Raw genomic sequence first — 13,613 nt, 5'->3', positions numbered from 1 at the left:
AAATGTGCTGGGAGATAAAGCAAATCCATGAATGGTAGAGAAGATCAACAGAAAGAACCTGGGTCCTTGAGTGTATCTCTGATACGAAGCCCATCTCTCACTTTAATAAAAAAAAATAAGTTTTTATTGATTTTAGAGAGAGAGAGAAAGGGAGAGGGAGAGAGAAACCTCGATGTGAGAGAGAATCATTGATCATTGCCTCCTGCATGCACCCTGACCAGGGATCAAACCCCCATCTTGGGTATGTGCCCTGACAGGGAATTGAACCAGTGACCATTTGGTGTACAGGACAACACTCAACCAACTGAGCCACACCAGCCAGGCCACACACCTGTACCATTTGAAGATAAGTTACAAAACATATCACCTTGAAGAAACTAAGGCGTTTCAACTTGGCTTCTTAGAATGAGTTAGATTTAGAACCACAATGTTTGACTCCTAAAACAACACCATTTACCAAAGTAAATATAAAGGGAATTTAAGGCACTTTGCTAGTATGACCCTTCTCCCAGTCCCTTCTTCCCTGTTGAAGAAATTTCTGTTGAGTGTGTCACTTTTGCCCATAATCCTTGTGCTATGCCCAGTGTAATGGAAAATCCACTGGCTCAAGAATCAGGGAATTTGAGTTACAGGCTCAAGTCTGTCACTAACGGACAGTAAGGTAAACATTTTTGGACTTCAGATTCCTCACTTAAAAAAAAGTAAATACACTTATCCCACAGTATTATTGCAAAGATATGTGATAGTGAACAAGTCAGTTTCCTTCTGGAACAGTGGTTCTCAACCTTCCTAATGCCACGACCCTTTAATCCTCATGTTGTGGTGACCCCCAACCATAAAATTATTTTCGTTGCTACTTCATAACTGTAATTTTGCTACTGTTATGAATCGTAATGTAAATATCTGATATACAGGATGGTCTTAGGCGACCTGTGAAAGGGTCATTCGACCCCCAAAGGGGTCACGACCCACAGGTTGAGAACCGCTGTTCTAGAGATTAAGAATGAAGATTTGAGCCCAGCCTGTGTCGCTCAGTCGTTGAGCATTGAACCATGTACCAAGAGGTCACTGGTTCTATTCCCAGTCAGGGCACATGCCCAGGCTATGGGCTTGATCCCCAGTGAGGGGCATACAGGAGAAAGCCAATCAATATTGACGTTTCTCTCTCATTGATGTTTCTATCTATCTCCCCCTCTCCCTTCTTCTCTTTCTAAAATCAACAAAAACATATTAAAAATAAATAAAACTCATGAATTATTTAAAAAAATAATAATGATTTAAAAGAGCCTTTACTCCTCCTGAAAGAATACCTGATATACCTGAAATCTTTGTTGGTGACAGGAAATATGTCGATGGCAAAAGGTTTTACTGTCACCTCCCGGACAGGTCCTTCACCATCTCTGCCATCTGGTGAATTTGTTCCCATCTGGAATCTCCCACCAGGCAGCTTAACCATGCTTGTCACCTGTCCATTCCCTGTAGTGGAAAAAAAAAGAGTGTCATCAGTAATACATGAGTATGTAAAAAATAAGTGGCAATATTTGGATCATATGTAATACTCATAAAAATGAGTGTTCTTAAAAATAATGGAGGCTTAAAATTTTGGCTTTAAATTCTTGGTCTGGCCCTAGCTGGTTTGGCTCAGTGGATAAAGTCGCGGCCCTTGGACAGAAGGGTCCCGGGTTCAATTCTGGTCAAAGGCACATACCTTGGTTGTAGCCTTGATCACTGGCCCAAGTCAGGGTGCATGTGGGAGGCAACCATTCAATGTCTCTCTCACGTTGATGTTTCTCTCTCTGTCTCTCCTCCTCCCTTCCACGCTCTCTAAAAGTCAATGGAAAAAACATCCTTGGGCCCCAGCAGGTTTGGCTCAGTGAACAGAGCATTGGCCTGAGGAGTGAAGGGTGGCCTGTGAACTGAAAGGTCCCAGGTTCAATTCTGGTCCAGGGCACATGCCTGGTTTACGGGCTCAATCCCAAATAGGGGGTGTGCAGGAGGCAGCCAATCAATGATTCTCTCTCATCATTGATGTTTCTATACCTCCCTCTCCCCTTCTCTCTGTAATCAATGAAAATATATTGTAAAAAAAAAAAAATGACATCCTTGGGTGAGGATTAACAAAAAACAAAACAAAACCCATGCAATAAATTCCTGTTCTGCCACTTAATTTGCTGGGTGACCTTAGGCAAATTACTTAATCTTAATTTCAATTTCTTCATTTATAAAATGGGATAGCATCTATGTCATAGGCATAGCTGCATGAATTCAAATAACATGTAAAATGTTGAGCACATGGTAGGTTTATTTCCTTACCTTTCTATTCCTTTACACACAACCCTCTGTCCCAGCTAGGTAAATCTAGACACCATACCCTAAAATATATCTAGCACCTTTCTACCCATGCTTCTGCTCATGCTGTTTTTCGCTCTCTTCCTTCCCACTTGTTGAACTCTTATCAGTTCTTACCATTATATCATGTACTCCAGAAAAGAAAGGACTACCTCTATTTTGCCAGTGTATCCCTGGCACCTAGCACAAGTGCACAATAATTATCATCAAATCATTGAATGAGCTCCTTCATACTTGCTGTTTGTATGCCTCAAAAAATCAAATTAAAAGGATCTTTAATTTGACCACCTTATTTAACAGGAGGGAAATCAGGACCCAAAGAAGAAAGTTACTTAATGAAGCAAGCAGGAAAATCTCAGAATAAAATGGAATTAAGAAAAAACATACAATTGCAATGCACAAAGTTTATTTTGACACTAATTCAAGAAGTAAACTACAATTAAAAAACACAGTAGGTAAATCTGAACACTAACTGGATGTTAATTTTGTAGGCGGAAAATGGTATGGTTCTTTTTCGTGACTTGTCTTTTTGGCTATTCAAGCTGAGTTATTTACGAATAAAATTGTATAACGCCTGCACTCACTTCAGCATGATCCCAGAAGAGGGGAAAGTGGGTTACCAAAGAAGCAAGATTAGCCATAATTTGGCAGCTGTTAAACTGGGTGATGGGTACGTAGGGGGCACGTTTAGTTATAGTCTGTTCTTTACTTTATGCTTGAAAGATTCCAAAATAGTAAGTTAAAAGTAAAAAGGAAGTAAAATACAGTATGAGCTGTTGTTACCCTCGCCGGGCTGGCAGTCGCTGGGACGTGCCTCTGGCTGCTCCAAGCAGACTAGGACTAGGAAGTGGGCTAGGGGGCAAAGCGCTCCACCCTTTTCCTGATAGTCCCTGGGACAAAGGCGCTAGGGGTAAGTGGGCAGGCCAGCACACTGACCTATCTCGATCCACGGGCTGGACAGGAGCGACAGCAGGGTCAGCAGCAGTGAGGAGCTCATAGCACCGCAGCACCAGGAACTGGGTACACACGCCTAGTCGCTCTGCTGCGCATGCGCCCCACAGGTACTATGTCCCGGTGCACACTGCCCCCTGGCGCATCCTCTAGATATTGGCAACCCAAGGGCGTAATTAGTCCAGCCCAGGAAGGGGTGGGGTCAGGTTAAGAAAAAGCTATCTTCTCAGGGTTAATGTGAAGAGGCCCTAAAATTTCGGAATCCCCTTCATGATCCTGTGAACATTTGGACTAACTTCCTTCCCTTTTATATTCAACCCCTTTTGTGCCTTGGAATACCAATGCAAGATGACAGAAAAGGTTTCAAGTTAAACATTTATTGCACACTTACTGTAGCCAAGTCCTCAAAATACAAAACTTAGCAACACAATTTCACCTTCAAGGACTGTTCATTTACACCACCTGACCTGTATAAAAAATGATTTTTTGGAAACACGGTCAAATAATTTGAGGGGGCAGGGGGGAATGACACTGGTGGTTTTGGGATGGGTATTTCAGCATAAGTAAAGGTCCAGGGTGTGAAAATACAGTATGGTCTACCTGAAAATCTCTTCTCAACTAGGCCTGTCACCATGCCTTCAAGCCTCTTCAAACCTGTCTCCTCTATTTTAATTTTTGCATTTTATAAATGTGCAGCTTTCAACTCCCTTGCCTCTAGTTCACCCATCTTTCTACCCACTCCCACTTAACTTTCCTGGGGAGCATTTTAGCAAAGCTACTTCACATGAAATGTCCCACTAAAAGATCCAATCATTTTACTCACAGCAATTGATACTAAAGAAACAGGGATACTTTCAAAACCTGTTACTTGTTATTTATTAGCATAAAATTTTTAATCTTAAATGCTCAATAGGGAACTATTGGATAAATTAAAATACATCATTAGAAGAAATTATTAAACCATTAAAATTTGTTTTTCAAGGAATATTTAATAAGATAGATACCATATGCTTTTCTAATGTTTTTTTTTTAATGTCACAGAAACGAAAGCAAAATATTCTGTGCATATTGGGTGAAAACAGCCGGCCAGTTTTGCATACACTGAGTACAATTTAAAAAAAAATAGTGTAATTATAATTTCAGACTTTGGAATTTTAATAGGTAGTTGCCATTGCTCTCTCCTTTCTTCAGATGGGAAAAAATTCCTTTAAAAATCATTTGAAGCCAGGACAAAAATTCCATAGCTGTATTCTTAGGATCACTCTGTAGAGTCTTCATGATTCAGGTAGTACAGGGGGAGCTTCAATTCAACCTTTTAGAGAAGACATTCCAGCTCGCATGATCTCATCGACCAGGAGTATGTTGGTGGCAATCACAGTGCTGCAAAGGGGGGTAAAATCAGATGGCTCAGATTCCAGATATGAACCCTAATTCAACTCAATTTCCAACTAATCCATGCAAATTACATCCAATTAAATTTCCCTTTACCCCTCCATACATAAACGTTTCATTTTTGCACTTTTTCTTTTACATTTTAATGAGGGTGGGGGTGGGAGGAATTAAACAGAATATGCCAAATAAAAAGAGTGTAATTACCTAAAGGTTATTTTAGTTTTGACTTTCCCAAACTTACCAGGAGTGAAGAAGCTGTTTCTTTACACAATAGTTATCCCATACGCCTACTTCTGCTGCTACCATTGGCTCACCTGAAAAGTAATCCAGTAGTCTTAAAATCATATATAGCAGGTCGTAAGATCATTCTGATCTTACGATTCCTGTGCACAGTATCTTTGATAAATGACTGATCTCTGCTTAGAAGACTTGAGTGGCAGGAAAGCTCTATTCCGTTACCAAATATTGTAACATCTTGTTTTTCTGGACACATTTGTCCATATTAAATTACAGCACTTGAACTATAATCTGATCAAAATGGGATTATCATTTTCCTCATTCCAGAGCCCTTCTTATTAAATGTAAACAATGTTGCTGACAACAGGTCTTACATATTGACTGGATCTCAGTTCTCTTATATTGTACTTACATAATTTGTGTTCTTACACTGGCCTAAGACCATGGCTTTAAATATTTCATTATATTTGGTTCCCTCTTCCAGCATTATTTGCTACCCTTAGCCTTTTTCCATCAGTGAATATGATTATCTATTTTATATTTCCAATCACAGTCCCTGATAAAAAATTGAGTAAACCTAATATGAAGCTTTTCAATATCAAACTGAACCACCTACCACCACTCAGTAACATCAACAAATCCATACTCTTTGAAACTATTCAAATGTATATATTCGATTCCCTTAATTACTGTATCTAGTCATTCTGTTTTTATACTATATTTTAGAACCCAGAGTTCACTCATAGGATAATATTAAACTGCAAAGTAACTCCCCAAGATTCTTTTGATTCTTCTTGGCTTTACCTCACCTATATTATCGAGTTTTCCCCCTAAAATAGTTGCATTGTCTTACCCGTGTTCAAGTCCACACCCACAAGTTGACCTGATTCCGAATGTTCTGCTTGAACTTTAACTAGTGTTTCCTGAAGATCAAAACCAGAATTCTGAGCAAGAACCTAAAGGCAAGCAAATGTAATCCTTTAAAATACAGGACCTAAGAATTGATAGTCAAATGCACAATAAATAAATGGTATATCCATTAATAATCAATAGAAAATCATTATATCGATTGTAGTTTAAACAAAAAGCAAGCTTATACTCAAGTATATCCCTTATACACTGCAAACCCTCTTAAAATAGTTATCTCTTGCCACTTGAAACTTCAGATATTCAAGTTTCCTTTCTAGGGAAACCAAATACATTTGGATGTTCTAGTGCAGTGGTCGGCAAACTGCGGCTCACGAGCCACATGCGGCTCTTTGGCCTTTTGAGTGTGGCTCTTCCACAAAATACCACATGCGGGCACGCACATACAGTACAATCGAAATTTCGTGGCCCATACGCAGAAGTCGATATTTTGTGGAAGAGCCATACTCAAGGGACCAAAGAGCCCCGTGTGGCTCGCGAGCCGCAGTTTGACGACCACTGACCTAGTGTTAGGGAAAAAACTGATCAAACTTACTCAAAATCCACATTATGGAAAAAAAACCACATTATCAAAAAACTTTCACATTCATCAGCTGAAATCATTTTGTTCCGTTTTAGAAAATGGACTGTTACAAAAGTCAGACCTTGGGAATAATGAGCAATGCATCAGCAAACGCTTGAACTCCAAGCTGGGCCCTGCCCTTTACGCTGGGCTTGTATTTCACCAGGGCGTGTGACATTGCCACTTCCACTGCACCACCACCTGGAACTACACAGCCTGTTGGGTGGGTGGGGAAGGAAGGGGGAGAAGAGAGAAAATGCTCAGCTACAAAGAAAACTGTGGAATTATAAAACAAATTAAAACACACATACATGGCCCTGGCCAGTTTGGCTCAGTGGATAGAGCGTCTGCCTGTGGACTGAAGGGTCCCGGGTTCGAACATGCCCAGGTTGCGGGCTCGATCCCCAGTGGGGGGCATGTAGGAGGCAGCTGATCAATGATTCTCTCATCATCGATGTTTCTATCTCTCTCCCTCCGTCCCTCTTCCTTCACTGAAATCAGTAGAAAATATTTTTAAAAAATAAAACACACAAACATGAAGACCATTAATTTCTTAAAAATTCAGTGTGACAGCAATTTTAATATTGCATTTGAAAGCAACATATCAAATAACATGATCTGATTTAACTAGCACTTGGAAGCTCTTACAATCTCTTAACTTATTTATTTGTATCCACTTTTAGTAATGATATGCTATGAAAAAACTTGGCATACCATCATAGCCATTTTAAAGGGAAGACTACTTTTGCATGGTGTCTGGCTGTGTAAGCTACTGACAAAAACAACACAGTATTCAGCCATGCCTTACAAAATAGCAAAAAAGAATACACTGAGGATCTTAAATTAGAATAAAGTGAGGATCTTACCATCATCAATAGCATTTTTAACAGCCCTCAAGCCATCTCTTATTGCATCTTTGATTTGAGTAAGTGTGTGCTTATTTGGTCCTTTGACCAATAATGTAACAGAGCGAGGATTGTTACATTTCTCAACAAAGGTGAACTTCTCTTCCCCCTATGGAAAGAGAGTATTTTCAGAAAAACAGGACATAGCTGTACAAATGATCAGAGAAAAAATGATAAATGGCACATTCACAGAAAACACACTGAATCACATTCAAGTAATTTCTTAAACACACACACACACACACACACACACACACACACACACACACAAAGTCACGTAAGAGAAATGTGACTTTCCCATCTGAGTATCACTGCTACACATGGACCATCAAAATGTGTGTAAATAAAGCATAAATCTGATCCCAAGTTTGAATGAGTTTTTACTACTGAATTCATGAACCAAAAAGTATTACCTTTGGAAAGAAAATACACTTACCAATGTATACTCATAGACAAGTCCTGCATGTCCCAAACAATCAGGATTTAGGTCATCAAAAGAATTTAGAGCTACTCCACCACAAGCAAGAGTCAGCCTGAAATATTGAAGTATTTTAAGGAGATATAAGTAATTTTTATCAGTTATGTTTAAAGAAAAGATTATTTTTAGGAAGCAATCTTTCAGAATTACATACTAAAATTATGTTCTAAAATGTATTTTAACTTGTCCATTTATCACCAACCGGCTAAAAACTGGTCTTTTCTCCTAATCCTCCATTTAAACCACTTTCCCCAAGTCAGCAGATACTTCTCTGATATAATTTTTATTTTTTTAAATATATTTATTTATTGATTTCAGAGAGGAAGGGAGGAGAGAGAGAAAAACATCCATGATGAGAGAGACTCATTGATCGGCTGCCTCCTGCACACCCCCCACTGGGGATCAAGCCCGTAACCCAGGCATGTGCCCTTGGTTGGAATCAAAACCAGGACCCTTCAGTCTGCAGGCCAATGTTCCATCCACTGAGCCAAGCTGGCTAGGGCTCTGATATGATTTATTTATTTAAAAAAAATATATTTTATTGATTTTTTACAGAGAGGAAGGGAGAGGGATAGAGAGTTAGAAACATCGATGAGAGAGAAACATCAATCAGCTGCTTCCTGCACACTCCCTGCTGGGGATGTGCCCGCAACCAAGGTACATGCCCTTGACCGGAATCGAACCTGGGACCTTTGAGTCCGCAGGCTGACGCTCTATCCACTGAGCCAAACCGGTTTGGGCTGATTTTTAAAGATAAACAAAAGCTTTCTCATGTTTCTCTGAAACCCTTTGATGCTATCTCCTGACATGGAAATACATGTACACTCTGTCACTATTTGAAAATAAAACAAGTATAGCCCAGGAGACGTGGCTCCGTGGTTGAACGTCAAGACAGGCACCAAGAGGTCACCACGTCAGGGCACATGCCAGAGTTTCAGGCTCGACCCCAGCAAGGGGGTGCAGGAGGCAGCTGATCTATGTTGATGCTTCAATGTTTCTCTCTCTCCCTCTCCTGTCCTCTCTAAAATCAACAAAAACATATTTTAAAAATAAAAGTAAAACAAGTATAAACCAATGTTCATAGTGGCATTATTCATCATAGCCAAATGCAGAAACCCAAATAAATGTCTCCTGACAGATAAATGGATAAATAAGGATGTGATATTACCATGGAATATTTGTCCTTAAAAAGGAATGAAATTTTGATATGTATTACAATCTGGATGAATCTTGAAAACATTATGCTTAATGAAATGAGCCAGACACAGAAAGGGCAATTATTGTATGATTCCCTTATATGAGGTACCAAATTCAGAGACAGCAGAACAGTATTTACAGGGGAAGGAGTGTGGGTAGAAGTGGGGAGGAGAAATGGGGAGTTACTGTTTAATAGGTAGTTTCAGTTTGCAATGCTGAAAAAGTTCTGAAAATGGATAATGGTGATGGTTGTACAACAATGTGAATACAATTTAATGCCACTGAATTTTTTACACTTAAAAAAAAGGGGAAAGTGGTATATTTTGTATTATGTGTATTTTACCAAAAGAAAAAAGCAAAAATAAATAGAGGGGGGAAGGAATAATCTCAGTTAACTTGCACAAATTCACGTCACTCAGATGATCTGCTATCCACCATACCTTTCCATATTTCTTTTTTTCGCTCTGCGCAGAGCTACTATGCCTTCTTTTGCAAGAGCATCTAAGGAAAATGGGTCAATTCCCTGTTAATAACAACAGAAAGTTAGTTTTAATATATTTCACCTGAAAAATCAAAATGGATGATACAAGCTAGTTTATAAAGCAAAGTTCATTCTTACCTTTTGATTAATAACAACAAATCCTTTCTTTGAGTCACCACAAACTTTATTTTTCAGGTCTATTATTTTTTTAACTCTATCTTCAATGAATTTTCTTTCAGCTCTTACTAGTTTCTCTCTCTCTTCTGCACTCTTGTAAAAAAAGCCAGAATTCACTTCTCTATTAAAAATAAAAGTATGAGGGGAGGAGGAGAGTTAAAATGTTTATTTTATTTAACAAATAGCCACGTAATTCTGATCTGCCCTTGGTATATTCTGAGTTTATTCCTAGAATTCTCCCAAACCCAATTTGAGGCATTATTGTCTGTACAGCGGAGAAACTGAGTCTCACAAAGTGACTTGCCCAAAATACCAAGCTCCCCTGCTTCTCGATTCCGTTTGTAAGAGAATATAAACTCACGTTTTTTCATATTCTAAAGACACATTGCATGTAAGGATGTATGCATCTTCTACTCTTTTTTTCATATCAGGATGCCGTGCCCCATGGTCCAAAACAAGACCTCTGATTAAGCTGTTAAAATACATTAAAAATTATGGTATATATAAACATCTAATTACTATGTTACATAGCTGAAACTAATATTGTCTGTTAACTATAACTAAGAAATAAATAAAAAACCACATTATATTGTTATTGACTTTCAGCCTGGCTGGCGTGGTTCAGTGGTTGAGCATTGACCCATGAACCAGGAGATCATCGGTTTTATTCCTGGTCAGGGTTGCAGGCTCAATACCTCATAGGGGGTGTGCAGAAGGGAGCTGATCAATGTTTCTCTCACATCAATATTTCTATCTCTCTATCCCTCTCCCTCCCTCTCTCTCTAAAATAAAAAACATTTAAAAAAAAATATTCCTTACAATATCTAATTATTTAAAAAATGTTTTCAAGCTAGAAATATATAATTCCCCAACAGTCTCCCATTAGGTTTTGTATCCAACAGTTCAATAAATGCCAAACAACCGATGTATCTCACTTTTCTGAGTCATTCTGACTATAAACACATTATACCATTAACTTCAAAAGTAAATATTACAGAGTAAATTAAATACTCATCTAGGCAATAGGTATTAATTCAAAGACACACACAAAAATCAGCCAAAAAAATGTATTGTATAAAGCACCTATTTGTACACACAACACACTTCATAAGCATTTCATAGCATTCTACCACCTACCTTGTATCGGTTTCAGATTTATGTTTCATCTCCATGATCTCAACCATGAAGAGGTCAATAGGTTCATCTTGTTTTTTAATGGCCAAAATGGAATCAACTACAGCCTACAAGAAGAGTATAACCATTAAATGAATTTGATTTGCAGAAGTCAAGATGCTGTTACTTGTTCTGCAGAGTTTAGTTTCTCAACTTTAACATCCTTCAAATTGATCTAAGTCTTTTTCTATGAGCTAATAGAATACATTTGCAAAGGGCTGAAGTCATTTATATTTCTTAAACTTCAATGTGTCATTACCTAAAGAATCAGACATCCCTCCTATTTTATTAAAAACATTGTTAAACATTGTTAACAGTAAGCTTTTAAATAATAAAATTTCTAATTATAAAACTTTTAATGAAAGCTCTGATTATACCTTTATAACCTGGTCAGGTATATGATTATTTGAATTTCACACTTTACTTTTTTAAGGACACAGATCAGATTATCACCGACACAGGAATGAACCTACTTTTTCATGTATGAAGACTTTAGAGAGCAATCTATAATTGAAATTGGTAAGTATACTGATGTTTCTAAAATCAGGGGCTTTTAATTCAACACATACCTCTGTTAAGACATCAGCAAGTTCCGCATGAACTTTAGTACGCAGAGATGTTCTGGCCACATCTATGAGTGTTTCCCTGTCCATCTCTTTGCTTACTTTGACTTGTTCCAAAAACTGAAGTGCCTTTTCCTTTGCAGCTTCAAATCCTTCTGTTACTATTCTGGGATGAAGACCCTATAATGAAGACAATTACAAACCACCACTAACCCTGGAGTTCTTCAATTAGATGCCACTATAGCTCATGATAAAGCATATTTTTGAAGATTTATTCTGGATCATTCCTATCCTTTAATACAATATAATGTGCTGACTTTATGAATACATTTAAAAGGATAAACAGTCCTTTCAATGCAGAGGAAAAGAACAGACATTGCTCTAGCACAGAGTCAAAGCCAAGGGAACTATAAAGCACACTTGGGTGTTCACTGTGCAAACCGCAGGGAATAGCAACAAAAACTCAACATGTCACAACAACCTGCAGTCAACAGACCATTATATCTTTCCTATAGGTAATCTGAAATAAATTCACATCATTTACTAATAGAAAGTAGACAGGGTAACTAAGAGTCTGCTTTCTCTGTCTTCTCAGCAAGTTCTTTCTGACATCAGATTAGTATTCATTGAGGTTTGCTTTAATCTTAGAACTACTCTGGGCTAAAAAAGGTGCAGAATTTTTATTTAAGCTTTGGTTGGCTTTTTCCTTATAAGTTGTCCCAAACATCCCATTTTTAGATCTCAATTATTAACCTACATCATAGACAGATATAAATAATATATGCAATGCAACTTGATAAAAGAAAACCTTTCAGGCCAAGGAAGATTTAACTTGTCCAGAATCACAATAAATTTGTGTCAGACCAAGATAAAGACTCTGGTTTCCAGACTTAAGCCCCCCTGCTCTTCACCTTCTGCTATGGCCTCAGCCACTATTAATGCATCAATCAATTTGTAGAAATAAAACCCATATTATTTCTTATACATAATAAAATATCACAAAAACACAAGAATCATGTATACTTCAGAAATGTAGAGATCCGCCTGTTTCAGCAGTTCTCCAATGATTAGGACATTGGACGTGGTACCATCACCCGTTATGTCATCCTGGGCTGTCGCTACTTTGGCTATTAAGGAGGCTGTTGGGTGTTGAATTTGCTGAAAGTAGAAAAAGACAAAATTAAGTAACTTAAAACAATCCAAACATACCTTAAAATGTGTGAAAGGCCTCCTTTTACGTGCTATGTACCCAAATTGCCCAAGTGTTCAGCTACGCATTACTTCAGTTATTTCGCACTGTCAAGTTCCTGACAACTACAACCTTTTCATGTATAAATCTGTTTACTTCTCAAGATCATCTCTAATTTCCTGGGAAGGAAATCTGAGGCTCGGTTAAAATTTACTCCAAGTGACAGAGCGAACAAGTACAGTACCTAATAGTTTCAAACCCATGCAAGCCTCTTTATGACAAAGCGAGGACCCCTGTGCCTTCTCCAGGATCACTTGGCACGATCCAAACAATTAACAGCCCCGTTGGCCAAGACCATCAGTGGATGCCAAATTACTGGATGGGAAGGCTTTGGAGGAACAGACTACCCATCAAGTCTCCAGGGCTCCTCACTGTACGGTACGGTACTGTACTGTACTGCAGCTACTATGACTGATCACATTTCTTTCCTACTTCCTGCATTGTCTGGAAAACTATCTGATGAGAATACGATGTCCTCCTACATCGCGAATAAACATTACAGATCTTCCCACAAACCCAGCGTCCTATGGAGAACCCAGACGGCGCTGACCGCTCACCATTTCATGCAGCAGCACATTGCCATCTTTAGTGAGCTTGATGTCTCCAGCTCCAGACACAAGCCTGTTCGAGGGGCAGAAATGAACCCGTGTGACTTTTTCCACGGAGACCAAAGGGAGCCCCACGAAACCCAGGTCCTACGGCGCTGGGGCCACAGGGTTGGTTCCCTCCTCCCGGGAGGCATCAGGAACGGTGCAGTGCCCACCCCTCCCCGCTGAGCAAGTCTGCCGAGCCCCCGGGGTCGCGCAAGTCCCAGAGCACGAGGGACGGCCGCCGCGCACGCGGGCAGCTTTGTTCCCCGCGGAGACGGCACCGACTACGAGAGGCAATGGTCGGAGCAGGACACAGGCCCGACCAGGGAGAACGCGGGAAAAGGGGGCGCAGCGGCGCACGGAGGCCCGGGGACCCAGCGCG

The 13,613-nt window shown here is 39.3% G+C and overlaps 2 protein-coding genes across 3 annotated transcripts in view; both read right to left on the bottom strand.

Annotated features, from left to right (window-relative positions):
- The window catches only part of SUMF2 (sulfatase modifying factor 2), a 13,539-nt gene extending 9,973 nt beyond the window's left edge, over nt 1–3,566 (bottom strand). Inside the window, exons 1-2 of one of the 2 annotated variants that reach the window (XM_015559002.1) lie at nt 3,286–3,566; nt 1,311–1,476 (exon numbers count right to left, since the gene is read on the bottom strand). In XM_015559002.1, coding sequence (XP_015414488.1) covers nt 1,311–1,476; nt 3,286–3,346 — 227 coding nt within the window. In that variant the 5' untranslated portion in view covers nt 3,347–3,566. The remainder of the gene's footprint in view (nt 1–1,310; nt 1,477–3,285) is intronic. The other variant, XM_006756088.2, reaches the window with a different exon arrangement.
- A 95-nt stretch (nt 3,567–3,661) lies between these two features.
- Nucleotides 3,662–13,361, bottom strand: CCT6A (chaperonin containing TCP1 subunit 6A). Its single transcript, XM_006756089.2, has 13 exons — nt 13,199–13,361; nt 12,416–12,550; nt 11,399–11,572; nt 10,794–10,897; nt 10,018–10,128; nt 9,618–9,777; nt 9,439–9,521; nt 7,760–7,856; nt 7,285–7,432; nt 6,501–6,634; nt 5,783–5,885; nt 4,934–5,006; nt 3,662–4,680 (listed from the first exon to the last, which is right to left on the bottom strand). The coding sequence occupies exons 1-13, from the start codon at nt 13,199–13,201 to the stop codon at nt 4,608–4,610; spliced, it is 1,398 nt and encodes a 465-aa protein (XP_006756152.1). The 5' UTR covers nt 13,202–13,361; the 3' UTR covers nt 3,662–4,607.
- Nucleotides 13,362–13,613: the final 252 nt, after the last annotated feature.

The sequence above is a fragment of the Myotis davidii genome, unplaced genomic scaffold (genome assembly GCF_000327345.1).
Source record: "Myotis davidii unplaced genomic scaffold, ASM32734v1 scaffold554, whole genome shotgun sequence".
NCBI classification, from domain to species: Eukaryota; Metazoa; Chordata; class Mammalia; order Chiroptera; family Vespertilionidae; genus Myotis; species Myotis davidii.
The sequence above is the reverse complement of the archived record's forward strand: the minus strand, read 5'-3'. Positions and strand labels throughout refer to the sequence as shown.